A 25,825-nucleotide genomic window follows, 5' to 3' on the forward strand; every position below is an offset into this window, starting at 1 on the left:
TTGCTGATTGCATTAATGGACTTTTAAATATTTAACCAGTGTTGCCTAGTTGGATCACGTCCCACGTGGCCATGGTGGACAGGCCTCTTATCGCCGATGGATTCAACGTGCTCACATAATGGTGAAGATTTCAATGTATTTGTTCACATGCATGTCTCATTTTCCCTTCCCTCCAATATTTTCTCTCAGCATTAGGGGAGTGCTGACTTCATTCGTACAGGAGAGCCAGGCTTGAGGAAGGGCAGGGCTTATCAAGCAGATGCAACTCTAGGTGATACACACGAAGTCCGCATCCCGTATCTGTTCCTTGGACCGTGCTCACTTCCTGATCCAGCAAATCTCAGTGTTTAGCTCAGACCTGCTGTGTCACCCCCATGGTCATGGATCCTCTAATGGCTACTTCAGCAGATAATTCTAAAGTCCATGCCAGGATGGGAAAGAGCAGTGAATAAAAAAAAAATTCTTGACTTCTACCTTGTATTTTTTCCCTTCAGGATTCTCTCAACAACTTTCTATCAAGCTGAACATAGTGGTGCACAACCTTTAATCCCAGCACTTAGGAGGCAGAGACAGGAGGATCTCTGTGAGCTCAAGGCCTGCATGGTCTATGACATGAGGTCCAGATCACACAGTGAGACCCTCTTTCAAAATAACATTTTAAAAAGGACATTATGGCTGCCTCGTTAAGACTGTGGTGTTACCAGCCAGAATACAGCAAATACAGAGGCGAATGCCAGCAGCAAACTACTGAACTGAGAATAGGACCCCATTGAAGGAATCAGAGAAAGAACTGGAAGAGCTCAAAGGTGCTCGAGACCCCTTATGAACAACAATGCCAAGCAACCAGAGCTTCCAGGGACTAAGCCACTACCTAAAGACTATACATGGACTGACCCTGGACTCTGACCTCATAGGTAGCAACGAATATCCTAGTAAGAGCACCAGTGGAAGGGGAAGCCCTGGGTCCTGCTAAGATTGAACCCCCAGTGAACTAGATTGTTGGGGGGAGGGTGGCAATGGGGGGAGGATGGGGAGGGGAACACCCATAAAGAAGGGGAGGGGGAGGGGTTAGGGGGATGTTTGCCCGGAAACCGGGAAAGGGAATAACACTCGAAATGTAAATAAGAAATACTCAAGTTAATAAAAAAAAAAAAAAAAGACTGTGGTGTTACATAGGCTAACACGTGTAAGAACGTTCTGGGTGCTTGCTATTATTTTTATATATTATTTTCATTATACATCATAGTTTAATATTGTGTATTGGCTGAGTTTAGTAGTTACAATCTCTCTTAGAGATTCCCAGGCCAACCCCCTCCCCCCTCATCCTAACTCTGTAGTCCCGTAATTTCTAGCTCTCTGCTTCTGCAGATGAGCCTTGTGACCTCTGGATTTACTCCCCTATCTTATGAAATCCCTTTGCTGACCTAGAGTTACCTTGCTTAGTGGATAGTTGGGTAACTTTCTGCTTTTGAAATGACAAAAAGTTGCATTTTAAGGCATGCCCACCCCTGTGTGTGTGTGTGTGTGTGTGTGTGTGTGTGTGTGTGTGTGTGTGTGTGTGACAGGTATGTGGTATAAGTGCAAACACAGACATGCCACAACATGAGCGTGGAGGTCAGAGGACAAGTTTGGGTATCAGTCCCAGCCTTCCTCGGGGTCTCGGTTTGCACTGTGCATGTAGGTTAACTGGCCTGAGAGCTTTGCAGCCATTTTCCTGCCTTTGCCTCCCACTGTGCTGCAGGAGTGCTGGGGTTGCAGGTACACCCTGCCCTTCAGGTTTATGTGGGCTCAGAGGATCTACACTCAGACTTTCAAGCTTTCATGGTGAGGGTTAACTGTCTCCCCAGCCCCACACTTGCGTTTATGAAAAGGAGGGAGATGAGGAACAAAATTTATTGATGATCCAACGGTTTTTGTCTGCATGTTCTCTAAAGACTGCGGACTTTTGGCTTAGGTTACAGTGAGAGTGGATGCTGTTAATTCTCTTTAGTCATCCCTGAAAATAAGTTAATAGTCTGCTGTCTGGAGCACTGTAGCATGGATAGCCTTCCACTGCCTAGCCAGACCTAGTGGAGACGAGACAGAAAACTCCCTCCCTCCTGATAAGGATCCTACCTCTGTTCCAGACATCCAGGGCTCCTCATCTTCGCTGTGTCCACAAAGATCCCCAAAACAACACCTGCTAAGCCTGACAGAGGCTCTGCCCTACCTAGAGATCGAGCTATGTAAAGACGGGTAATTATAAATAAAGTCTTATTACTATCTTTGGCTTGGCACCATTAAGCACAATAATCAGATTTGAATGACCCATTGCCATGGGTTTCATTATCAGCCCAGATGGCATCCCTGAACCCTAATCCTCAGCTCGCCTCCTCTTCAGCCGTCCTCACATGTTCTTCATCCTACATCAAATCAGATCTTTGCTCTCCACTCTCCTCAGTGGAAGTCAACGTTTTAAGCTCCGGCTAAATTTGACATCACTCCACATTTCTCTTCTTCACCCCCTGCAAGACACCTAAGACCTAGAGTTGGATGGAAGCTGCTTTCTAATCTCTGGGTTTTGTTTCCTTTCTTCTCCCTAGCATTTAGACTTCTCCTGACCACCCTTTCTTCCTGTTAACAAACCGCTTTCTTTCCACCATCCCAGCCCTTTGCGTTCTTTCTCTTGGTTTTATATGTGTGCTTTAATTTCTCACAATTGAGCGTGTAGTTGGAAATGTTGTGGCTGAACAGTATTTGGAGACAAAGCTGCCTGCCCTCAGCCTTCTGGCTCAGTTAGTTGTCTGGGAGCCCGGCAGCTACAGGCGCTGCATTGGGTCAGCTCCTGGGCGCCCCCTGCAGTCTTCCTACGTTTGTGGTGACTCTGAGAGGGTAGCATCTGCAGCCTCATTCCCTTCCTTTGCACCCCGTCCCCCATCCCCACCCCTGACAGCAACAGTAATGTCAAGAAAGGCAGATGACACCCAAATGGAGGTGACAAAGGAGTTGCATGAGAGACATAACAGCAAACAGAGCTCTGAGACATCTGTTTTCCCCAAAGACTCCATTATCCCTTGCCACCAGTCTGACTTTCTCTAGGGAAGGAGTTGAAGAGACACTATGGACTCTAACAGTTTAGCCTCCTTTGCCTTACAAGCCTTGTTAGAGGAAGCTGAGCCTGAGAATAGATTTATCTCTTGAGAAAACAGGAATGTATCTCATAACAAGCACTGAAAAGATGAATTAAATTATCTAGTTATAATTGCCCCAAGAAGCTAATCTGACTAACCCAGAGAGAGAGTGTGTGTGTGTAATTATGTTGGATGAGTAGTAAAGAATGTGGATTCTACTCTGGAATCTTCTTTTCTTTTTAATTATTGCAATCACATCAAATCAACCAGTTTAGTCTTTTTCGGGCTATAAGTGAGTCACAGTGCTAGAGGAGCACCGTCACTCTTCATTGCTACAACATTTTTATTACCCCAAAGGAAAGCTTGTGTCCTTTAAGCAGTAATTGTCACCTCTTTCAACTGTTAGTAGCATCTACTCTAGTTTTGGTCTCTGAGAACTTGTCAAGTTTAGGTCCAACACATAAATGGAAGTACTGATGTTTATTGCGAATCAAATCCAGATCCCTGCTCTTCCCCAACACCTCAGTTGACCGTGATAGTTTTCAGACTGAAGTTCTTACCCATTTCTACTTCCCTCCTCTTCATTACCCAATCTCAATAAACAACGAAGGCTCTTTTCTCGGTGAGCTTTGGAGGCAGAGGGGTGTATCAGTGTATGAGCCTTGGGCAACGAGGACAATGACGATGCCACTCCAGGGAGATGACAAAGGAAACCAAGCCTGCCAATGTCAGTCTGTGAAGGAAGGAGAAGCCCGGAGAGGTCATGGTTCACATATCTCTAGTTCAAGGGAGGAGACGGGCAAGAGGAATTCATCACTCAGTTCACAGAAATACTAAGCATTTCTACTAGACAATGGTGGTGGGCAGCTCTCCCCGAAAGGTTTTCTGAACCGGAGAGAAGTTTCCCTGAACTTGGATCTCCTCGTTAAAAAGGTAAAAGAGACACGGACAAAGCAGTTAAGATGCCCAGCGTCTATGATCTCTCCCGATCCACCCTTATCTTTTGGGAGATCTTTAAGTTCAAGTCTTGAAAAGGCAGGGGTGGGGGTGCCATCCCTGTTCAGCTCTTGCAAAGCCGTCATGCTGTCAAAACTGCATTAGCGAAATTAAAAAACAATAGGGTGGGCCCGTGAGATGGTTTGAACACATAGAGCATTTGCTGAGCTAGCTGGCTGATCTGAGTCTCATCAGTGGGAACCGTGTGAAGATGAGAGAGAGAGCCAGAGAGAGAGAGAGAGAGAGAGAGAGAGAGAGAGAGAGAGAGAGAACCTTTGGCCCCCACATACGTGCCATAGCATGTATATATGCAAGTGCTTGTGTGTGAGCACACACACCATACACATAATAATTATAACTTGAAAATATTCTTGGAAGTTTTAACAATAGGAGACTAAAGAGGAATGAATAAAGTAGGAGGAAGGTGTGGGAGGGAGATGAGAGAGAGATGTGGGAAACCTCTGTCAGCTTGCCTTATATGGATGCATGTGTTTGTCTCACCGAGAGGGGAGGCACTAATACCAAGTGAGTGGAGGGGAGCACAGTCCCTAAAAATACTGAGATTTAGGCTCTGGCCTGACACTTATTTTTGCAGCCTCTATGTGGGACATCTGCTCAGTGATAATTAAAGTGAACTCTAGTCCAACTTTTCCTTTTAATGATAAGAAATGCCAATGCTGCCATAACAAAGGATTAAAAAAAAAAAAAAACCAAGTAGCTTAAACAGTATGAATTTATTTGTCAGAGTTCCGGAGGCCAGAGGTCTGAGCTCGAGATGTCTGAAAGGCTCTAATTCCTCTGAAGACACCAGAGGAGGGGCTGGTCCAGGCCGGTCTTCTTGATTCTGGGAGTTTGTTGACCCTGGCAACTGCATCTCTGAATCCTCACGTGATGTTCTTCCTGCACATATGCATTCTCCACACCCATCCTTTACATAAGGATACCGGTCACACTGGAGCAGAGACCTACTGCTGGTATGACTTCATTTAACTAACTATGTCTACAATAAATAGTCTCCAAATACAGTCATGTTATACAGTCTTATCAACCCAATCTGGTACCTTGGGTTGAAAAGTTCAGCCTGTGCTTTTGGGAAAGACACAACTTATAGCAGGAATGATTCCATGATCTTGATCAGCACCTTTTCTATGGCCACCCCTTACCACTGAGGCCTACAGAGGGACAGCCAGGCCTTTCCAAGCCTTCTGTTCTGTATTGTCCAGCCTGGCCCCTAAAGTGAAGCCTGTGCTTCTGCCTGGACAGGGATGTGAGCGAGCACACCGCAAGGCAATATGCCCCTTGGCTTCCACCAACACATCATCTGCCTCCACCCTCACTACAGAGTCCTTTGTTTGTGGTCCACCTCACTGTTAACCAATTAGGATCATTCTGTCTTTGATGGTTATGTAGAGCTCACCCTAGGTTCATCTTGTCTTTCCCGACAGTTCTAAGAGCCAGGGCAAGGAGTAGACCAGAAGCTGGCCAGTGTCTATCTGACCGTCACAGTCCTCATGTTACCTGCTCTCTTCCAGAATGCACGAGACAGTGTGGAACAAGAGCCATGGGCTGGAGTAATGGGGTCCTGCCTGGGTACCCAGCTAACAGGCCCGAGCTGGGAAGCCAAAAGATAATGTTTGGTTACCAAGCAGCTGGAAAAAAAAAATCCCTCGCCACCAAAGGGGAAAGAAAGTCTTGAAAATGAAGATGGAATTGAGACAAGCAAGGATTATTAAGACGGTTATCTCTTTTTTTTTAAATTAAAGTTATTTTAAGTGTATTGGTATTGTGGTTGCATGCATGTGTGTACACCATTGCATATGTGGTGCCTGTGAAAGGCAGAGAGGGTGTCAGATCTCCTGGAACTGTAATTCTGGACAGTTGTGAGTAACTATGTGGGTGCTAGACACAAAACCCAGATCCTCTGGAAGAGCAGCCAGTGCTCTTAATGGCTGAGCCACCTCTTCAGCACAAATATTATTCTTAATTATTCCCAGAGCATTTGACGCTGTTGCGAACACTGGCAGCTCTGTCTTAACCTCAGAAGGGAGTTCTAAGAGAGCTCATCTGATTATCGAGTTACAGGAATAACATTTCTTAACAGAGATAATTAACAGTGAAGTTGAATAAAAAGGGAAAAAAGTACACAAAGTGTTAAATGCAAGTTTCTGTAGGAGAGACAGGATGGCCACCAGAGCTTGCAGAAGCTACTCTCAGTATCACCCAGCCTCATGCTTTTTCCCAGTGATGGGGAAAAGGGAAGCAGCCTCATCTGGCAGCAGGAGCAAGGCCGAGTAGAGCATGGGCCTCTGCGGTGACAATCCACATACATACGTAGGAAATCTCATAAAATGGAGAGATCTGTAACAATGACATAAGCTTCTGTGTGGGGTGAGCTAGCCTCCTCGAAACAATGCCTTATGAGTCTATTAATGGACAGCAGGGCCTGACAAATAGAATGGGTTAGAATTTCCCTAAATCTATGCTTCATTTGCCTTAGAATGGAAAGGTTTCTGTCATGGGATCACCATAACAATTTCACAATATATTATAAAATATATAAAACATATAGTACTGTCTCTACCCCTACTTTAAATACTGAAAAATTGGAGGTAGTTTGTATAATTGACTTAGGCACCAAGCGAAGGCGGCAGGAGGTGTGTGTACAGGGGTTGGAGGTGGCAGGAGTGGCGCTTCCCCAAGCTGGTGACTGTGGAGGCCAGAGAGAAATGCTGGGATCTCTTTCTGAATTGTTCCTCTGACTTGTCGTTTTAGATAGGATCTCCCCTTGAATTCGGAGCTCCCTGTTTAGGTTAGCCCGGCTGGCCCAGGAGACCCTGGCTCTGCTTCCCTGATTTCAGTGCTGGGGTTACAGGCGTGAGCTCCCATTCCCACTTTTATGTGGGTGCTGGAGACCTAACTCTGGCTCCTCACTCGTCTGCAGCCAGCACTTTGCTCTTCAAGGCATTTCCCGAGTCCTGGGAGGCTGTTTAGCTACTAAACATTATGAACATATGGGTTACACAGCACACTGATATGGTACTTGACAAAGCAAGGCCAAAGAAAACACTCACATAGGAAAGGGACTTTTGTTGCTTCTCCAAGCAGTTGTTTTATGGCCACAAGGGACTCGCTCCTATTTATTACTCCTAGGCGAATTCTGATCTGGAGGCTAGAATGTCATGGCACTATAACTATCAATCATACTGTCACCAGCGAGAAGCAATCTGCTCTCTTCTCAGAGCGCCTGTTGAATTGTATTGGCCTGAAGGGGTGACAAAGGCAGGGCTTACAGACCCAGCCTGCTGCCTGCTCAGCACTGCCTGATCCTGAGGGGAACTGAGGTATGTGCTGTCTAGGAGCCTCGGGCAGGAAGGAGGATGGGCGACCTCTGTGGGTACTGAAACACTTCTGGGGTACTTTGTTGGAGGAAAGTTTATCACTTTCATCTCATAATCAAGCACAACTTTTTATTGTGCTTCCACTAAGTTCCAGCTGCTTCTCTCTTTCTCAAGTTCCCTGACCCTAGGAAGTTTTAATCGGATGTGAAGTCTTTAAGGAAAGCAACAGTGGAAGAGACATTTTTAGTTTAAAGGAAAAAGGGGGTGGGGTGGGTTCCAAGTGCAAGCACTCAAGCTGTGGGAGTATCCGGCATTTAAAATAATCTAGTGTTGGAAACCACATCTGCTAGCTGGGTGTGGTGGCAGGAGTCCAAGAGGGTGAAGCAGGAGGGTCGGGAGTCTGAGGTCAGCTTAAGCTATAGACTACAGCCCCTTTCTCCAAAAACGAGTCAATAAATACACAAACAAAAAGAAATGGTACTCTTGCGGTACTCTATTGGTTGGGGGAGAGCAGAGACCCATACAGACCCCACTTAACAAACAAACAAACAAAAAACAAATCCATTTCTATTTATTTATTCCCCAGTAGTTTAAATCTGGGACGGGTACAGCATCACACGGACTCTGTCCAGTGGCCTTTGCAGGAAGGTTGCTTTGGAATTTGGCAAGAACCATGCCAATGTTTCCGTGGGCCCGAGGGCCCGTGGGCCCGAGTTACCTTTCCCCAGATCACTCTGGTTTGGTTTGGTTTGCCTCCAGGAGTCACTGTATTCTTTTTTGCTTTATACACATACACACTTGTCTTGCCTAAGTAGAACTCAGTTTCATCTCTTGCATAGATACCTTCTATCTGAGGAAGAGCTGTGTGCTCTCTGGGGTTCTGGAGACCTCACTTGTAGCCAGCAAAAATGGCCTTTCTCCTCAGCCTTCCAGACATACTTGCTTGTTTTAAGATTCTGTTCCCAGCAGACCCCCACAGGCGCCAAAATGAAAGAAAGAAACAGGATCCCACTTTTTAAGAGAACAAATGTAAAGGTTGCTTTTGTTTTTGCTTTTTTGGAAAAGTGTTTGAGAGCCACTGCTGTGGTCACCTTTGGACAACACGAGCTTTCAAAAGTCAAATGGTTTTAGATAGTAGAATGGATACAAGCATCCTGGTATATGCGTCCAATGAAGATGACAAAAGAGGCCATGGGAAACAATGTGGTCGAATCTATTCACGTGCTAAACAAAAGAAGGGATACATATTGTTAAACTCTAGACAGAATACTTTTCTTTTTTAAATCTTCACATTTAGGAAGGATAACAAGGAGGTGCTGGACATTCATTTCTCAACTTGGGTGGCGGATTTCAACCTTCTGTTATAAAATCATTGAATGGGCTTTGCTTTGGATACTGTTCTTATATTTCACAATGAAGAAGGTTAAGAAATTCATCTCTTAGTAAGGAGAACCGGTTTGTTTGTCTGTTTTGTTTGGTTGTTGGGCTGGGGATTGAACCCAGGATCTCAACTACATCTTTCTCCTCCTCCTCTTCCTCCTCCCCCTCTGCCTCTTCCTCCTCCTCCTCCTCCTCCCCCTCCTCTTCCTCCTCCCCCCCTCCTCCTCCTCCTCCTCTTCCCCCTCCTCCCCCTCCTCCCCCTCTGCCTCTTCCTCCTCCTCCTCCTCTCCTCCTCCTCCTCCTCCCCCTCCTCCTCCTCCTCCCCCTCCTCCTCCTCCTCCCCCTCCTCCCCCTCTGCCTCTTCCTCCTCCCCCTCCTCTTCCTCCTCCTCCTCCCCCTCCTCCTCCTCCTCCCCCTCCTCCCCCTCTGCCTCTTCCTCCTCCCCCTCCTCTTCCTCCTCCCCCTCCTCTTCCTCCTCCTCCTCCTCCTCCCCCTCCTCCCCCTCCTCCCCCTCTGCCTCTTCCTCCTCCCCCTCCTCCCCCTCTGCCTCTTCCTCCTCCCCCTCCTCTTCCTCCTCCTCCTCTTCCTCCTCCCCCTCCTCTTCCTCCTCCCCCTCCTCCCCCTCTGCCTCTTCCTCCTCCCCCTCCTCTTCCTCCTCCTCCTCCTCCTCCTCCCCCTCCTCCTCTTCCTCCTCCTCCTCCTCCTCCCCCTCCTCCTCCTCCTCCTCTTTTACTTCTTATGTTGAGACAGGATCTAACTATGTTGTGCCGGAAGGCCCTGAGTTTTCCATCCTCTTCCCTCAGCCTCCTGAGTAGCTGGGATTTAGAGACCTATGCCACCAGGCCTAGATACTAGGTTTATTAGAAAAACAATCATTATGAACCCTAGAGACATTATTCATCAAGAGAACACAATGTTAAATTCCATTTCCGTCTCTAAAACTTCTGTTGGGTTATTTGTTGTTGTTGTTGAGTTATTTTTGATTTCCACACATATTACTAAATCTTTGCACTCAATGTGCAAAACTTGCATAAATGTAAAAGGACATGTTTCATATTGGCTTATATGAATGATAGATGCTTAATATAGCATTTTACGTAGTTTGTATGTGTGTAGTTTTAATGACTACTTGGTATTTCATTTTATTTAAATAAATGCCATATTCTTTATTGTTTCTTGTCTTTTAGACTTTCAGTAGGTTTAAGTCCTCCAGATTGTCATCATCTCTAGACTGATTAAGAGCTAAATCTTAGGTATCCTAAATCATTCATTGTCTTATCCAGTTCCACAGCAGCCCATTTTATAGACGAGCAAACTGAGACTTAAAGATGTTAAATGACTTTCAAGTTTCACAAGGACTAAGTTTCACAAACATTCCTGACAGCCACACTCTAGTACGCTCAATCCTTAGGCCACATTTGTTTTGAATTCTTTCCGTTCCGCCCATTAAGTGGAGGGCCAGAATCATGCCAAGTTTGGGGAATCCAATTTCAGGGTTTCTCTGTATAACTTCATTCATAAAGATAGTATTGATGAATGCCTACATATTATCTTCTTTTCTTGGTCCACTTGCATGATTTTTGAAAGTCTTGTTTTCCCTTTTTGATGTGTTTCAGATGTAGGTATTTGTAAAGTAAGAATTAAATGTTTTGATATTGTTTATTTGTGTGTGCATGGTTTGTGTGTGTGTGTGTGTGTGTGTGTGTGTGTGTGTGTGTGTGTGTGTAGTGTGCATATGGGTATGCAGGCCATTCAGAGGCCAGAGGAAGATGTCTGTAGTTTTCCTTTAATTGCTCTCAGTCTAGTTCTTTAAGGAGAGAGTTTCTTTTTTTTTTTTTTTTTTTCTTTTTTTCGGAGCTGGGGACCGAACCCAGGGCCTTGCGCTTGCTAGGCAAGTGCTCTACCACTGAGCTAAATCCCCAACCCCAAGGAGAGAGTTTCTTATTGAACCAGAAACGTACCCACTGATTTTTGGCTATCCTGGCTAGCCAGAAAGGATCTGGCTGTCTCTACCCAGTAATTACATGCACAGCTGGGCCTGGCTCTTTGCATGGGTTCTTGGGGATTCCAGCTCAAGTCTTCTCCTTGAATAGTAAGCACTGAACTATTTCCTCAGCCCCTGCTCCTACTTTTGAAAGCAAAGGTTTTTCTTGTTGTTTACACATATATAATAGGTACTGTTTACATATATGTATACATATATGTTATGTTATGATTATTCTTTTCCTACCATGTAATTTTTACTAACTTACAATCAAAAAGTATTTTTCTAGGTTTTTGTATGGACTTTTTATAAGAACAGTAATATTTCTCCATCTCTTTTAAAAAACTTTAAAATATTGACTGTTGTATTGGGATTTTTATATATAATTTATATGTAATAAATGCCTTTAAAATTCAGTATCAAGGAAAGCGCTTGGCTCGGAATCAACAAAAAATTTACCACCTCATATTATCATTTTTATTTCTGTTTTGGCTGCCAGTACTTCTCGCAGACTTCAAATTTAAAGTTTACCTAGCATGGTGGGTGGTTCTCAACCTCCCTGACGCTGCACCCCTTTAATACAGTTCCTCATGTCATGGTGACCCCAAACCCAAATTCTTTTGTTGCTACTTCATAACTGTAAGTTTGCTTCTGTTGAGTCATAATGTAAAGGCCTGATACCCAGGATAACCGATATGTGCCCCTGTGGGGTTAAGACCCACAGGTTGAGAACCACTCAGTACAGTGATGCTACCCTGGGTCTCAGACCGTATAGATTTTGTCTATCTTTGTTCTCTGCTTCAGGGGCAAAGCTCCAGGCAAAGAAAAAGCTTACGGTCCTATGGTGGGAGTCTCATTTTCAAATGCATAAACATCATATAAGCCTCCAGCTGTTTAGTAGCTTGTTTCAATTTCGGAATGAAGCAACATCCTGTAACCCTGAGGCTCTCTTAAGAGAGCCACTCTACTAACCACCCCTTGCTGAACAACCGGGTGTTGTGTATTGAGAATTGCCTTGCTGTTTCCCATGTCTTATTGGAATTTGTTACAAAGAACAGTCTTAGGGAGAGTTTTCTGGGTTTTGTCTCTTTAGTGTTAGGATGGAACCTGGCTCAAAGATGTACCTTCTGGCGGAATTAATCTGGAAAAGATCCAGCAAGAGGCACCCGAAAGGCACGCTGAGTGGACCATGCACCTCTTAAGCTGCCCTCTGAACTCTGGCTGTGTCTCAGCTCCACCCGTGCCCTTTGCCTGGAGCTCTGACGTGTCCTCCTGGACTCCGGTCTTTTACTGGAGGGCTGGCCCACTCTGAACATCCTATCTGCTTTCTTCTTCAAAGCAGGGGTCTCATTTTGCTGCTGCTTATCCTTCCACTACTGATATCTTCCTTTGGCTAATCTTTGCATTCTGGTCCCTTAGCTCAGATGGCTGATATTGCTTTCCTGGTGGGGATCATGCCAACACAGAGGTTCAGCCTTTGATCATTTCGGGTCACTATCTTGCCTGGAAAGGGCCCCAGGGCCACTCTTCCATAGAGACGCATGCTGTCTTCTGATTCTATTTCTACTTTATCCAGAAGATTGAGAACATACAATGTGACCACATCAATGTCTTTCGTCTCAAAGTATGTGTTTCAGAAGATCTCTTTTCCTTCGCCTGTTATGTAAGCAATAAAGTAACCTTACTAGGTCAAACCACATGAAATTTTTAATAATCAGGCTGGGGATGCAGCCAAATTATAGAGTGTTTTTCCAGTGTGCACACCACATTGGGTTCCAGGCTTAACAGTGTCATCTTTGGCTCTCCAGCTTGCTCTGTGGCTTTGGGGCTTGCTAACCTTTTAATTATAGGAGTTATTTCTGGGGCTGGAGAGATGACTCCATGACTAACAGTACTTCCTGCTCTTCTAGAAGACTTGATTTTGGTTCCATCACAGTGGGCTCCAGAGGCCTGACACCCTCTTCTGGCCTTTTCAGGCACTTACATACATTTTTACAACACACACACACACACACACACACACACACACACACACACAAATTCTTTTTTAAAAAGTTAGTCCTTAAATCAACAGAGACAGGTTTAGAGATAAGCCTTTAGTTTGTTTCCCTGAAGAAATATGAATAGTATATGTATGATACAAGATAGGTTTTAGAGGAACGAAGCATTTATTTACTTTTGTATAGTGTATATGTACATGTGTGCATTCATGTGTATGTGCACATGCATGTGTGCATATGGGCATGGAGGTCAGAGAACATCCTGGGGTGCTGTTCCTCAGGTGTCTCTTACCTTCTGTTTGAGACAAGCCTGGAAACTTTACCGAGTGGGCTAGGCTAGACAGCCACCAAGCTCCAGGGATCTGGAACTTCCCCTCCCATCTCACCAAGCTGGGACTACAAGTGTGTGCCACCCATGCCTGGATTTTTACGTGGGTTCTAGGGATCAGAACAGCTTGCATGGTAAGTGGTTCACTGACAGAATCATTCCCCAGGGCCAGGAAGAACAAACCATAAGAACGGTTTGCAATGTGGAGTAAAGACAGAGTTTCTCTGTGTAGCCCTAGCTGTCTTGGAACTCATTCTGTAGACCAGGCTAACCTCGAACTCATAAGAGATCCAATTGCCTCTGCCTCCCTTTAATCCTGTTGGGATTAAAAGTGTGTACTACCACCACCCAACAATAACAATTTTAAAAAATTAGTTCTGTGGTTTCCAAAATTGGATCTCTAATCCCATTACTATAAACCTACTAGCAACAATGTCCATGAGAATCAATTACACAGATAATCTATGTTGTGATGTGACCGCACAGATAGACACAGTGTCAGCACTGGGGACTCCAGATATTCCTGAAGAGTCCCAGCTCTCCATGAACATGCACATACATGGATAACACCAAACATATTTGTCCCAGCAACAAGCATGCCATAGATGACTGCTCTGAATTTCACGAAGTAGGAAAAGAAAATGTTGAGAATCAGGATTCAAACTTCTACACCGAATGCTATGTATGTGTCCTGAAAGTGACTAGTTTTGCATGGAGTCCAGAGCAAGACAAGGTTGTGCAACTGGTCCAAGCTGACCTGCAAATGTTTTTGTCCCTTGGCCACATAATTCAGCAGACACACTAGTGGTTGACCCCTCTGTGGCAGATAGTACTGCTGTCAAGTGAATCTTAGAGGGTCATATAGGTGAGTCATAGACCAGGTTATTATAGTACTACAACAAAGCCTCTGAAATAATGAACTATCATTAGTTTGCCAATAAGACTTGTAACTGAGTCTTAATATGGAGGACTAAATGCTTAACCTGGACCCACTAGATGATCATTTCTCCTGAGCTGCCCATCATGTCCTGGAAACTATCTCACCAACCAGACAACAAAGTTAGTATCTATAGTGGCATTGTTTTATTTAATAGAAGTGCACACACACACATATATGATTGTGCCATAATAGGCCTCGAAGGCAAACTGTGTGAAAAGGCTCAATGTTTCAAATCCCTACACTTACCTTTCCTAGCTGCACCTGTGAGTGAGAGAGGAAGAGAGGATTCAGGCCTGGCTTACCAGTGGCTACAGTTGCCCACTCCCTTCTCTGGGAATTCCTGTAGGACAGTGATGACTACAAATCTATCCATTCAGTTTTCAGAGCTTGGGTCAGTGCACCTAATTGATTATTTTGCATGGAAGGAGAAATAGCCAGAAATTCCACTCTTTACCAATTTACAAGTTGTGGCCAATATTCTGAAGCCCAAAGATTAGAATGGTAATGGCTGGATTCTTCAGGATAGAGTATATGCTCTGAACTGTCGTTCCGTAGTGGATGCTGTTTCTTCTATGGTTGGGATGGAGAAGCCTGGAAATGTCTTCGAAAACTTGGCTGTGTGTGAAATCTTCACAGCGCTAACTTTGTAAGTTCACTTCCATGGACTCTTTCCAATGTGATCCTATATTAAGATGAACTTGAGTAACCCCCCAGAATATGCTCAGAATAGTTTTTTTGGTAGAATGTCTACTAATAGGTGGGAGATTGGATAATATGGAAAGCCATTGACTTGGGCTATTAAATAAAAGAGAAATACGCGTGCGTGCGCGCGCGCGCGCGCGCACACACGCACACACACACACACGTGCGCGCGCGCATACATTTATTTAGTGTTTCTGTTGTAGTGAAGAGACACCATGACCACAGCAACTCCTATAAAGGACAACATTTAATCTGGTGCTTGCTTATAGTTCAGAGGTTTAGTTCACTACTGTCATTGTGGGAAACATGGCGGTATGTACACGGACATGGTGCTGGAGAAGGAGCTGAGAGTTTTCTATATCTTGATCTAAGGGCAACAGAAGTGAAAGTGACCCTAGGCCTAGCTTGAGCATCTGAGATCTCAAAGACTGCACAGTGACGCACTTAATCCAAGGCCACATCTACAACAAGGCCACACTACAACAAGGCCACACTTCTTAATAGTGCCACTCCCTATGGGCCAAGTATTCAAACACAGGAGTCTGGGGGTGGGGAGGATACCTATTCAAACCACCATAGTCACTAAGTAGTAAGTGACCTGTACTGGTTCTTTTGTTTTAACAGCTAGCCTGTCCTATTTGAAATTAAGATACACATGGTTTCTTGAGTTTAGGAAGAAATGGAGACACAGACTACTGTAAGCAGGAGATAAGTAAAATCCATGTCTCAGTGAATTATTCCATGTCAAAATTTATTCAATGAGGGGTTGGAGAGATGGCTTGTTGATGAACAGTACTTGTTGCTCTTGCAGAGAACCTAGGCTCAGTTCCCAGTACCCACATGACAGCTTACAAACATCCAGTTCCAGAGCACCCAGTATCCTCTTCTGGCCTCTGTAGGCGCTAGGCACACATGTAGCATACCTACATACATGCGGAGAAAACACTCACACATAGAGGACATAAATAAATCACAAACTGTTCAATGATAATAGTCCTCACTGTAATCTCAGCTCCCACTCTAAATATCCCCAACACTGGTGGAAGGGAAAAGAGAAATAAGACGATCTCTAACTCCTGTGCAGACACGAACCAATCAATGGAAAACAACTTCAATGCAGCCCAGCCAGGCTGGCTCCGAACTCAATATCCTGACTGCTAGGACTACAGAAGTATGTGACCACAACCAATTTTATGCAGTGCTAGAGATCAAACTTAGGGCTTTGTTCACCTTGAGTAGGCACTGAACCAACTGAGCTATACTCCCAGACCCCTTTTGGGTGTTTTCTTTAGACAAAGTTTGTACTGCCTACACTAGTCTGGAACTCACTATGTAGCTGGGGCTGTCCTCAAATTCACTGTCCATCCCTCTTTCCTTAGCTAAGTGTTGAGATTACAGGAATGCGTCACCATACCTTGTTCTGGTATGCTTTCTTTAATAAAGAAATGCCAGGCAAATGGGACATTGTGTACCTGACTCATAGGAGCTTATTATAATAAAATTTATAGGCATGTTTAACCACTATACAAATAACTACAGTACTGGAAGGATATGGAGCACATATTTTTAAAGGGTCTGGGGATACAGAAGAGGGAGAATTCATTTCTGGTTGGAGGAAAGCTGTATGAAATGAGTGATAGATAAGGAAGCAGGAGGAATTGGGTGAACACACTGGAGTAGAAAGCTGAGTGTGTTTGATTGACTTATACAGTGTAGCTAGAACTGCAGGAGCCACGGTGAACAACCCAAGGCAATAGATCCCTGCTCTGTGTCTTCCTTGAAGGCCGTTGAGGGAGTCTGCCTTAGCGTCCTGTCCAGAGACAGCAAGGTTAACACGCAAACTTTCTGCCTTGAAGAATGTGTGAGATAGGGAATAGGCCAGAGTTCTACGAAGGCAGAACAGAACCAGACTAACAGTGTTGATGCCACTTTAGTACCCTTTCTTGATTTCTTCTCCCTTGCCAATCAAAATGACGCCTTTGTTGCTTCTGCAGTGAGCTGAGGCCTTGTAAAGGGTACTTCTGAGAAAACAAACGCTTTGTTTTTAAAGGGCAGCTATTTTTGGAACTGATCTTTCCTTCATCTTGCCTCCTCTTTTAGTTCCAGTGCTTGGAGCCGAAGCAGCTATTCTACAACTATAAAGAAAAGCCAAGAGAACTGCACGTTTTACTGACAAGACTGAGCCTTTAAACAGGTATTTCCAACTCCTTGATCTGTGAGAGAAAAGGTATGCTTATCTCAGAGTTGAACAGCTTGCTATTCTTCGGTGAGACCTTTGTAGCTGAGTGCTAGCCATTGACTTCAGGTTCTGGGAATAGAAAGAAACGCTCAGGTGCCATCCTTGCTTGGCCATCTTTTGTTAGTGAACCAGAACACTATGCTTCTACCGTTGTCTGGAGATTCGCTCATGTTTTGGTCCTTAGAAATAAGTACGGCAGATTTCTACAGTGGTAAAACTCCACAGTGCTCAAAAGCCAATAGCTAGAGCAGGAGTAAACAATATGTAATTTGTACAAACAACTGACAAGCTCAAAGGACTGAATGCCGTTCAGGAGAATGAAATAAAAATTGACCTTGCCACTAAATAGCAGTACAACTAGTTTCAAGGTCGATCAATTACAAGTTTTGTAACCATTACCCAAATATATGAAGTTTGCACTATAAAGTTTGCAAAGTATTTATCCTCCAAAGTCTAGGACAAATTGTCTTTTTTCTTTATTTGGAGTTTTGAGACAGTATCTTGCTACGCAACCCTGTCTAACCTAGCATTTGCCCAAGTTGGCCTTGAACAGGTATAATCCTCTTTCTGCCTCCCAAGTGTTGGGATTTATAGGTTTGTGCTCCAAGATTCTCTTCTCTCCTTTCCTCTTTTTCTTCTTAAAAAACAAACAAAACCCCCCCAAAACAAAAAAAATTATCAAAAACAAATTCTCCCTTAGTTTCCTTGAGACAAGATCTTACTCTGTACCTTAGACTGACTGGAAACTCACTATGAAATCCAGGCTGGCCTCTCATGCAGTCCTCTTCCTGTAGCCTCTTCAATGCAGGGACTAGAAAAGCAAGAACCATCATGCCTAGTTTTCCTTTTCTTTTCTTCTTTCTTTAAAACGGCATGAGTTCTACTTCTAATGTTACAAAGTAAAATTTTAGGGGGATGATATATATATATATATATATATATATGTGTGTGTGTGTGTGTGTGTGTGTGTGTGTGTGTGTGTGTGTGTGTGTGATATATATATCATACACACGCGTCCACATGCACGCATGCTGAGAATGCTGCTACATGGCTGGAATCCAAGGTCCCTGGAGGCTAAGGCAGGAAAGTTGAGAGTTTGAGGCTACCTTGGGATACTTGAGGAGACCTTATCTCACAAATCAATTTAGGGAAAAGGAAAGGGCGATTTATATCATTATGCACTTTAATCAAGTTTGGGGTGCATGAGGCATATATGAACACTTTAAAAACTTACATAAAAGGTAGCAGTACAGTAGTGCTGGCCCTGGTTGAGGGGGTGAGGGCAAGCCAGCCCTAAGGACTAGAGGAAGAGCTGGCCCTGCCACTTGTTGCTGTGGCATGGATGTAGAGGTGATGCCCCATACCCCTTAGCTCCTTAACTCTTGGGAAAGCTGACCCTGGGCTCGTGAGATCAGGCAAACTGGCCTTGTCCCTTGCCTGCTGCAGCACTCTTACACCTTGTCTGGCCAACCCAGTGGGGTTGGCCCTGATGATGGAAGGTAAGGGTGAGCCAGCCCTGAGGGTGTGAGGGCAGGAGGGTACAGCACTTGGGAGAGCAGGCCCAGAACCTTGACTGGGCAGTACAGTATAGCTTCCACGAAATGTTTTCTATACTTTGTTGTTTGTTTGCCTGTTTATTTGGGGGAGGGTTTCCAAAGCAAAGGGTAGATATGACAGGGACAGAGAGATGAGGGGCCCTGGAGTGCATGATATGAAATTCACGGAGAATCAATAAAAAGTTAAAAAGAGTAAAAATAAAATAAAAGATTCTAGCAACAGACAGCAAGTTTAAATTTTAATCACCTATTTTGATAGTGTGTGATACAATAGTTTCCAACCATGTGTGTTAGATTGATAACACTTAAATAACATTAAAAAGTCATTTCCTCAGTTGCACGTGCAGTACTGCAAGTTCTCATTAGTTACAGCAGGCTGGCGCTTCCCATGCTGGGCAGGGCATGAAGAGGGCATTTCATCACTACAGAAAGTTCTAGACTTTCCCCAGACGTAAATAGACGCTAAAACCACAATGAGGAGAGTAAGTAACTGGAAAGTAGTCCAGGTATGCTATGGAAGGAGCTGAACTCTGTTCTGAAGTTGAGAGACTGGCATGACTGGAAAGTGCATTATGTTAAGAACAGCGGAGTAGGGGTTGGGGATTTAGCTCAGCGGTAGAGCGCTTGCCTAGGAAGCGCAAGGCCCTGGGTTCAGTCCCCAGCTCCGAAAAAAAGAACCAAAAAAAAAAAAAAAAAAAAAAAAAAAAAAGAACAGCGGAGTAATGGTATGGAGGACTGAAAAGGGAAACAGAAGGCTCATACACAGCCGTGTCCTCCATCCCCACCCCCATGGGAAGCTTGCTAGAGAATTAAACATCTTTATCTAGGTTATGGATTCTAATGCAGGCAGAAGATGAGGTAGGTTTGTGTGCTGGAGAAGTAGGTAGATAATCTAAGATAGGACTATGTATGGTAGATAGTCGAACTCATATCCTGACTCTATCCTTTAAGATACTGACTTAGCAATGCTCACCTGATTTTTTTAAAAATTACATTTTTAATATATATGTTATATATAATGTATATCTGTGTGTGTATGCAAGCATCACGTCACCGTTTGCATAAGCAGTCAGAAGACGACTTGCAGGAGTTGGTTTTCTCCTTCCACCATGTAGGTCCCAGGGATTGAACTCGGGTCAACAGTCTTGCATGCAAATAACTTTACCTCTTGGACCATTCTGAGCTTCTTGTTCACTTAAAAATAAACAGATGAAAAATAATACATCAATGCCCGCCTTTGAAGAAACAGATTGTATGAACTTTGTAGACTTGTCCTGAGGACTAAATTATATTCTGCAGGGAAAAAGTATTTAACAGGTAGTATATTCTGTGCATGTTCATGCTCCACATGATTTGGTTGTTAGGATTGACTAGTAGGATCAATGGTTGTGTAGAAATAGAAAATTAGTACAAGACAAAAGAGAACTGGCTGAGTAGGGGAAAAGGACAGTAATTATGATCAGAAAATGAGATGTTTGGAATTACAATGTCAACTGCTTCAAATATCCTGGAGAGTGTGGTTAAATTGTTGCAAAGGTCAAATTCATTAAAGACAAGGTCCTGGAGCTGAGATTTCAGGGTACTGGGCAAACCAGAATTTATATATATTCGAATGTATCCATAAAGACCCACTTTCTTTTTGAATAGGGTGAATTCATGGTATGGACTTGCCTTTGGAGATATAGGAAGATGCCAACCCCAAAACTTGACCCTGATTTGAGACATGGGTGACTACTCAAACTTAAGCTATAGTGGAAGTGGTGTCTTTAGCATAGGGCCAGGTTTCATTATTAAGTAATGCATACTAGAACCTATGCTCTAAAAAGGGGCACTCCAAGGACATAAATTCTCCCTAAACATCCAATTGAATATGGCTTTCCTAGGAGTGAGGTAAGGGGTCGTCTCCCGCCCAGCCTTGGGATGGCATATCCCAAGGCTTTTCCTAACCACAGCTGGAACAGCAGGGGAAGTAGCGGAAAAAATGAGGCTATTCTCAGTGAGCAGGACGCGCGTTATCTAAGAGATATGCTTATTACCTCCATCAACAAACATTAGTGGAACTCACAAGACCTGTGATACTCCAGACCGCAGGAAGATTCGCGGCCACATTCCTGGGCAAGACTAACACCAGGAGATTATCCAGTGGCTGCGATTTTCAAAAGTTTCTTCTGTTCTGCTGAAGTGAAACGTCGGAACTCCGAGAGCAGTGAGATTCCTTCAGGACGGCTTCCTTAGTTCCAGGACCCAAGCCCTTGTTGTCCAGTTCCGGTGTACAGCTCCGGAACCTCCGGGTACACGTGGGCGCTTTGCCGCTTGAGGGGCGGGGCAGGGGCGGAACCAGGCAGGAGGGCGAGGCCGGCCCCGCCTTCAGGGCTCCCATGGCTCCCCGCGCCCCACGGCCAGATGCTGACGTGTCCTTTCTTTCCCACTACACCTCCCGACACCACCGGCTCAGACTTCCCCGGAAGTCCCGCCTCAAAATTTGCCCGTCACCGCAAATCAGCTCTTTCAGCGCTTCCTGGAGCTCCGCACCCGTTTTGGGACCAAGGGGCGGAGCTTCATAAACAGAGTGCCTATTGGCTTGAGTTCTAGCAGGTTCTGGACGCTAATTGGCCAGAGGGAGGTGGCGCTCTGGCACGCTTGCGCGGCGAGTAGAACGTGTGGCGGCGGCCGAGATCGCGTCTCCTCTTTTGCTTCCAGTCCCGCTGCTGTTATAGTGTGCGCCTGGCGCTTCTATCCAGTCCACCGACGGTAGCCTGTCGTCCGCCTTCTCCTTGTCGCTGCAACCTCTCACCAGCACCGGCACCCTCTCTGACACTTCCAGTCCGGCCGGCCGCCCCACTCTCTGTCTTTCCAGCTCCACACATGGCCTCCGCGCAGAGCAGCGGCTCCTCCGGGGGACCCGCGGTCCCCACCGTGCAACGGGGCATCGTCAAGATGGTGAGAGCGGGGCCCTGGACCCGGACCCCTCTGCTGTCTTGGAGCGGGAGTCAGGCATTGACTTCTTTACCTTCCGTCAACCTGCATGGTCTCAGCTCGCGTTTCCTCTGCCCCTTACTCTCCACCTACTCTCCGAATCTTCACCAGGCAGAACCCGAACGAACTTCCCTTGACTTTTGCCTCCCGGGCAAACCTGTCCATGATTCGGTCACAGTGATTTTCGTGGTCGCGGCTTTCGGAGCCCCTGGCTGTTTAGCAGAAGCAGGTCTATTACCGATTGATTAACGGAGATAGTTCACGGACAGTTACTCCCATCCCCCTCTTTCTGTCCATTTTGACATTTTGATTTGTCGATCAGTTCGCAGTTTTTCTAGATCCTGACATCTTTTCCTGGAGCCCCAGGAGTGCTTGCCTGTCACGAAGCTTCTCTTTCCACTGACTCTCAGTTACTTAAAGTTTTCTCAACTCTTTCCCCCTCTTCGTGTCTCGTTTCTAGGCCTGGAAGCTCCTGAGTTTTGGGTGCATTTAACTTAAAAATTTAGCCTGGCAGGGATCTTATACTAAGTAGCATTTCCTCGCTTCATAAGGACAAGGAGCCTGTTTTAAAGAGGGTAAGTAACTTGCCTTAAGGGCACATGGCGGTTTGGATTGGAGCCAATAAGAAGAGCCCAGGTGTTCTGATTCCCTGTGTAGGGCTCTTAATATAGATCCTGCTCACTTCATTCTGCGTTCTTCATTCTGATTTTGAATTCCATCACCCCCCACTTTGTAGCATAAATTGTTCTATTTTTTATATTGTTTCTCCTTTTTATCCTCCCACATTTTGAGATCTGACATTTATTTGTTAACAGATTTTTCTGATTGAGATGGCTGTGATCTTTTAGATTGTTTTCATATCATAACTCCGACTTTTCTCTCCAGAGTGGAAGATAGTTTTCTCCAAAGAGCCAGTTTTTAAAACATTTTTGTTTTTGCTGTCCCGTTTGTCTTTCACAGGATTAAAATATTCTGCAGGGGGAACCAGGGACATGGCTCACTGGATAAAGGTGCTTGCTGTTCAGTCATGAGGACCTAGTTTCAAGTCTTCAGTACCCGAATTAAAGCTGGATATGCCTGTTCCATTGCCTATAACCTCTGTGTTGCCAGTGGCATAGACTGGTGGACCCTGGGCTTTTGTAGCTAAAATATCAAGCTTTATGTGCATTGAGAGTGACCTTTCTCGAGTGGGTGGAGAGCAATAGAGGAAGACATTGATGTTCTCCTGTGCTCCAATATCTTTGGTCCCCTGCATGGGTACTCAGGCACATGTTCCCTAACATGCACCCACATACGTGCGCACACATATGCAACTCTTGAACATGCAGCTTGTGTGTGAGATTCTTGGGATGTTCAATGTTGTCCTTTTGCCTTTCTATTTATATCTGGACAGTCAGAATTCATTAGATTCAATAAGTAGGGAATTTCCAAGGTCCATATTTTCTCTCTGAAATTTTGACTCTTGAAAGGATTTTCCTGAACTGCTTCCTCTTTCATTACCCTTTCATTGGTACCGGTCTTCTCTTCATTATAGGAACAAACGTGTCACTTAGCTGTCTTGTGTGGTGTTAGTGGCCTGCAGTAGCATTTTTTAGTTTTCTTGCTAAGGCTTTACTTTTTCTTAAAGGCCTCCCTTTTGTGAGAAGGAAGTTGTAGGAAGCCTCCAGGGTATCTGGGTTGTCTGAAGTGACTTCCTTTTCACAGATGACATACCCTGTGGACACTGTATTATCAGCAGTCACTGTCTATGAGCAGTCACTGTTGCATCTTCAGCTGGGTTCTCTCTCCATATTATCTTACTTATATCATCTAGAAAGCAGATGTCTAAGCTGAGGTTCAGATAGGCTTAACTTACCCAGACAGGTACCTTTCTATTGGTAAGAAGAGGTACAGCTGAAACTTGAACCCAGGGCTGCCTGCCACCACACACACCAGTGTAAACCTGCTGTGAGGCCTCTGACTGAAGGACTCCAGGGTATTACTTTCTAGCATAAAGGGTGGGGCCAGTGATGCATGACCACAAATTACAAGGGAAGCTGACTGTAATTGAGTTGCGAAAAGATTAGATGCTGTCCATGACTTGTTGGTTGCTGCTGTCGTGGTCGTATGACTTCATTTGGTGCTTATGGTTGCTGCGTGCATAGGGGTGTTTTGTTGTATGGTCTTTAAGAGTCAGTGATTTGAGCAGTCTGTACCAGGCATGGACTGCCACATGACCTGACCACACTGCAGGGACTGGGTGGGTGAGTTACCAGCAGCAGATTTGTGCCAGGCTTAGGAGCCTTGTCTGGAGTGAAGAATTGACCAATGACAAATTGCTCTCTGACGCTCTTCCACCAAGCAAAGTTGTATTTTTCTGGAGGGTAATCATTTCCAGTGGTACTAGGAACTGCTTTGTAAGAAGTGTGCACAGGAGGGTGGAGCTCTTTTGCAGGGAAGAGAGCAAGAGGCAGGTTGCTAAGTTAGAAAACAGAGGTGCTGCTTTCATTTGCCATTTGGAAGGGTGCAGAAATTGGAACTGAATGAGAAAAGGCTGGCTTTTGAGTGGCAGCATTCATCTTCCTGTGGACTGGGCTGATCTGAGGGTCAGAAATGGTTAAAGGTAGAGGCTTTGCAGTGAGAAGGAATAGTTCTCTCTCCCCCTCTGACTCTCCTTTTCTCTCTCTGGCAAAAGAAGTGTTGTGGGACTATAGAGAGTCTGTTTCTTCTGGTCTCTGAGAACTAAGTTTAAAAGACTCTTTTAAACTAGCATTTAAAAAAAAATGACTTGTGCCAGTGGCTGTATGTGCTGTCTGGATCGGGGAGGAGACAGTTTATTCTGGAGTATCCTTAAGGAGGAAGTGGGCAGTAAGTTGACACAAGCATTTTAGAGCAGTCTTGTTACTAACAAGAAAAGTCAGGTTGAGGGAAAAATGAACACAGATTTCTGTGTTTTGAGTCAGGATAAGGTTAACAAAGATGCACATGGTTAAAATACAGCTTGGATAATTAACTGTCTCTGTCAAGTCAGATCTTACTCTTGAAACCCTGACACTCTCAACTCTGGGTTTCTTTGACTTGGACCTTCCTTTAGCTGTGGCAGAGTGTTGTCTACTGTTGTTACATAGGTAACTTACGTTCCATCGCCCCATTTGGTGGCTGCTGAGGAAAAGCTATTCTCTCTGGCTTTCCTCACAGGTTTCCTTATGTGTTGGGGACAGCACCTTCTCTGGCTTTCCACTTCTTTATGAAGTTTGGTGTTTTGGGGTCTCTCCTGAGGCAGGCTCACATGTCAGTTTGGCTTTCCCAACTGTAGATGAGGCATGCATGCTCCTTGGTCTTCTCTGCCTCTTGTCAGCAGCAGACATGGGCACGGCTTACCTTATTCTGCTTGTGGTGTGGGAGGCTAAGGGTTGAATGGTCCCACACTCCCCCCTCTTAAAGAGAAAGGACCTTTTGTCAGTCTCCATGGGTTTATACATCAACTCTGCTTCCCAGTGTCGACTACGAAAAAGGTACAGTGAGTGACCATAGCTTTCTGTATCCTTAGGACTCAGGCTGTTAGTTTGTGGTAAAGGGTAAATTCTCTCCCAGATAGCTTTCTAGAAATGTCTTTGACGTATATCCTGTAGGAGATCCTTCCTATAATTCAGTTTATTATTCTTAGGTATATTTTAACCGTCTGAGCTAAGAGGATGTTTCTGTTGAGATTTGAGTGGGGACAGAGTAGGCTGTTGATGTTGGCTTGCCTGTTTTATCTTCTTTTTTTTAAAGACAAGAGTCTCGTGTGTCCCAGGTGGTCTTCCAACTTCTGTCACCTCAGACTACCACCAGTCCTACTGCCTCCACCTCCCTAGTGCTGGGATTACAGGCCTGTGCTTCATAGCAGCTTTTGACTTTCTTCTTTCTGTCTGCTCTTATTTTATGGAGGGACAAACAGAGCATGCCTAAGCTTTTTAAAATGCCCTGGTTTACCGTTTGAAAGTATAAGGTAGCTGTAGAACAATCTCTTAGAGGGGCCATGGGCAGAAGTAGAGTAAGACTTCCCTGGAGAGAAGTTAGGCATGGCAACTCTCAGTCAAGATCAGTAAAGGAACACGAAGTTGTTCTTGTGTCTTGGACACTTTCTGAAATCTTTCAGCGAAAACAAAGCATCCATCTGGGTCCAGTTATGCTGACAAGTAGTGCTGCCATGTAACTAAATAAGTAGAGTAAGAAATAATCATATCTCCTTTTTTTTTTATTTGAGACAGATCTCACTGTGAAGTACTATGGTGACCAAGCTGGCCTCAAACTT

At 44.8% G+C, this 25,825-nt stretch overlaps 1 protein-coding gene and 1 long non-coding RNA gene across 4 annotated transcripts in view; one reads left to right on the forward strand and one right to left on the reverse strand.

Moving 5' to 3' along the window:
• Positions 1–7,079: 7,079 nt before the first annotated feature.
• LOC134486564 (uncharacterized) lies at positions 7,080–21,011 on the reverse strand. Of its 2 annotated transcripts, XR_010065767.1 has the most exons (3): positions 20,610–21,011; positions 19,628–19,767; positions 7,080–8,668 (listed from the first exon to the last, which is right to left on the reverse strand). It is a non-coding gene; the product is annotated as an uncharacterized LOC134486564 (long non-coding RNA). The 2 variants fall into 2 exon arrangements; XR_010065766.1 differs by lacking the exon at positions 7,080–8,668 and having other exon boundaries at positions 18,800–19,767.
• Positions 21,012–21,237: 226 nt separating this feature from the next.
• Positions 21,238–25,825, forward strand: part of Snd1 (staphylococcal nuclease and tudor domain containing 1) — a 399,238-nt gene continuing 394,650 nt past the window's right edge. The window contains exon 1 of one of the 2 annotated variants that reach the window (NM_022694.2): positions 21,238–21,513. In NM_022694.2, the coding sequence (NP_073185.2) occupies positions 21,439–21,513 (75 nt within the window). In that variant the 5' untranslated portion in view covers positions 21,238–21,438. The remainder of the gene's footprint in view (positions 21,514–25,825) is intronic. The other variant, XM_039108324.2, reaches the window with a different exon arrangement.

This window comes from Rattus norvegicus, chromosome 4 (genome assembly GCF_036323735.1).
Source record: "Rattus norvegicus strain BN/NHsdMcwi chromosome 4, GRCr8, whole genome shotgun sequence".
NCBI lineage: Eukaryota > Metazoa > Chordata > Mammalia > Rodentia > Muridae > Rattus > Rattus norvegicus.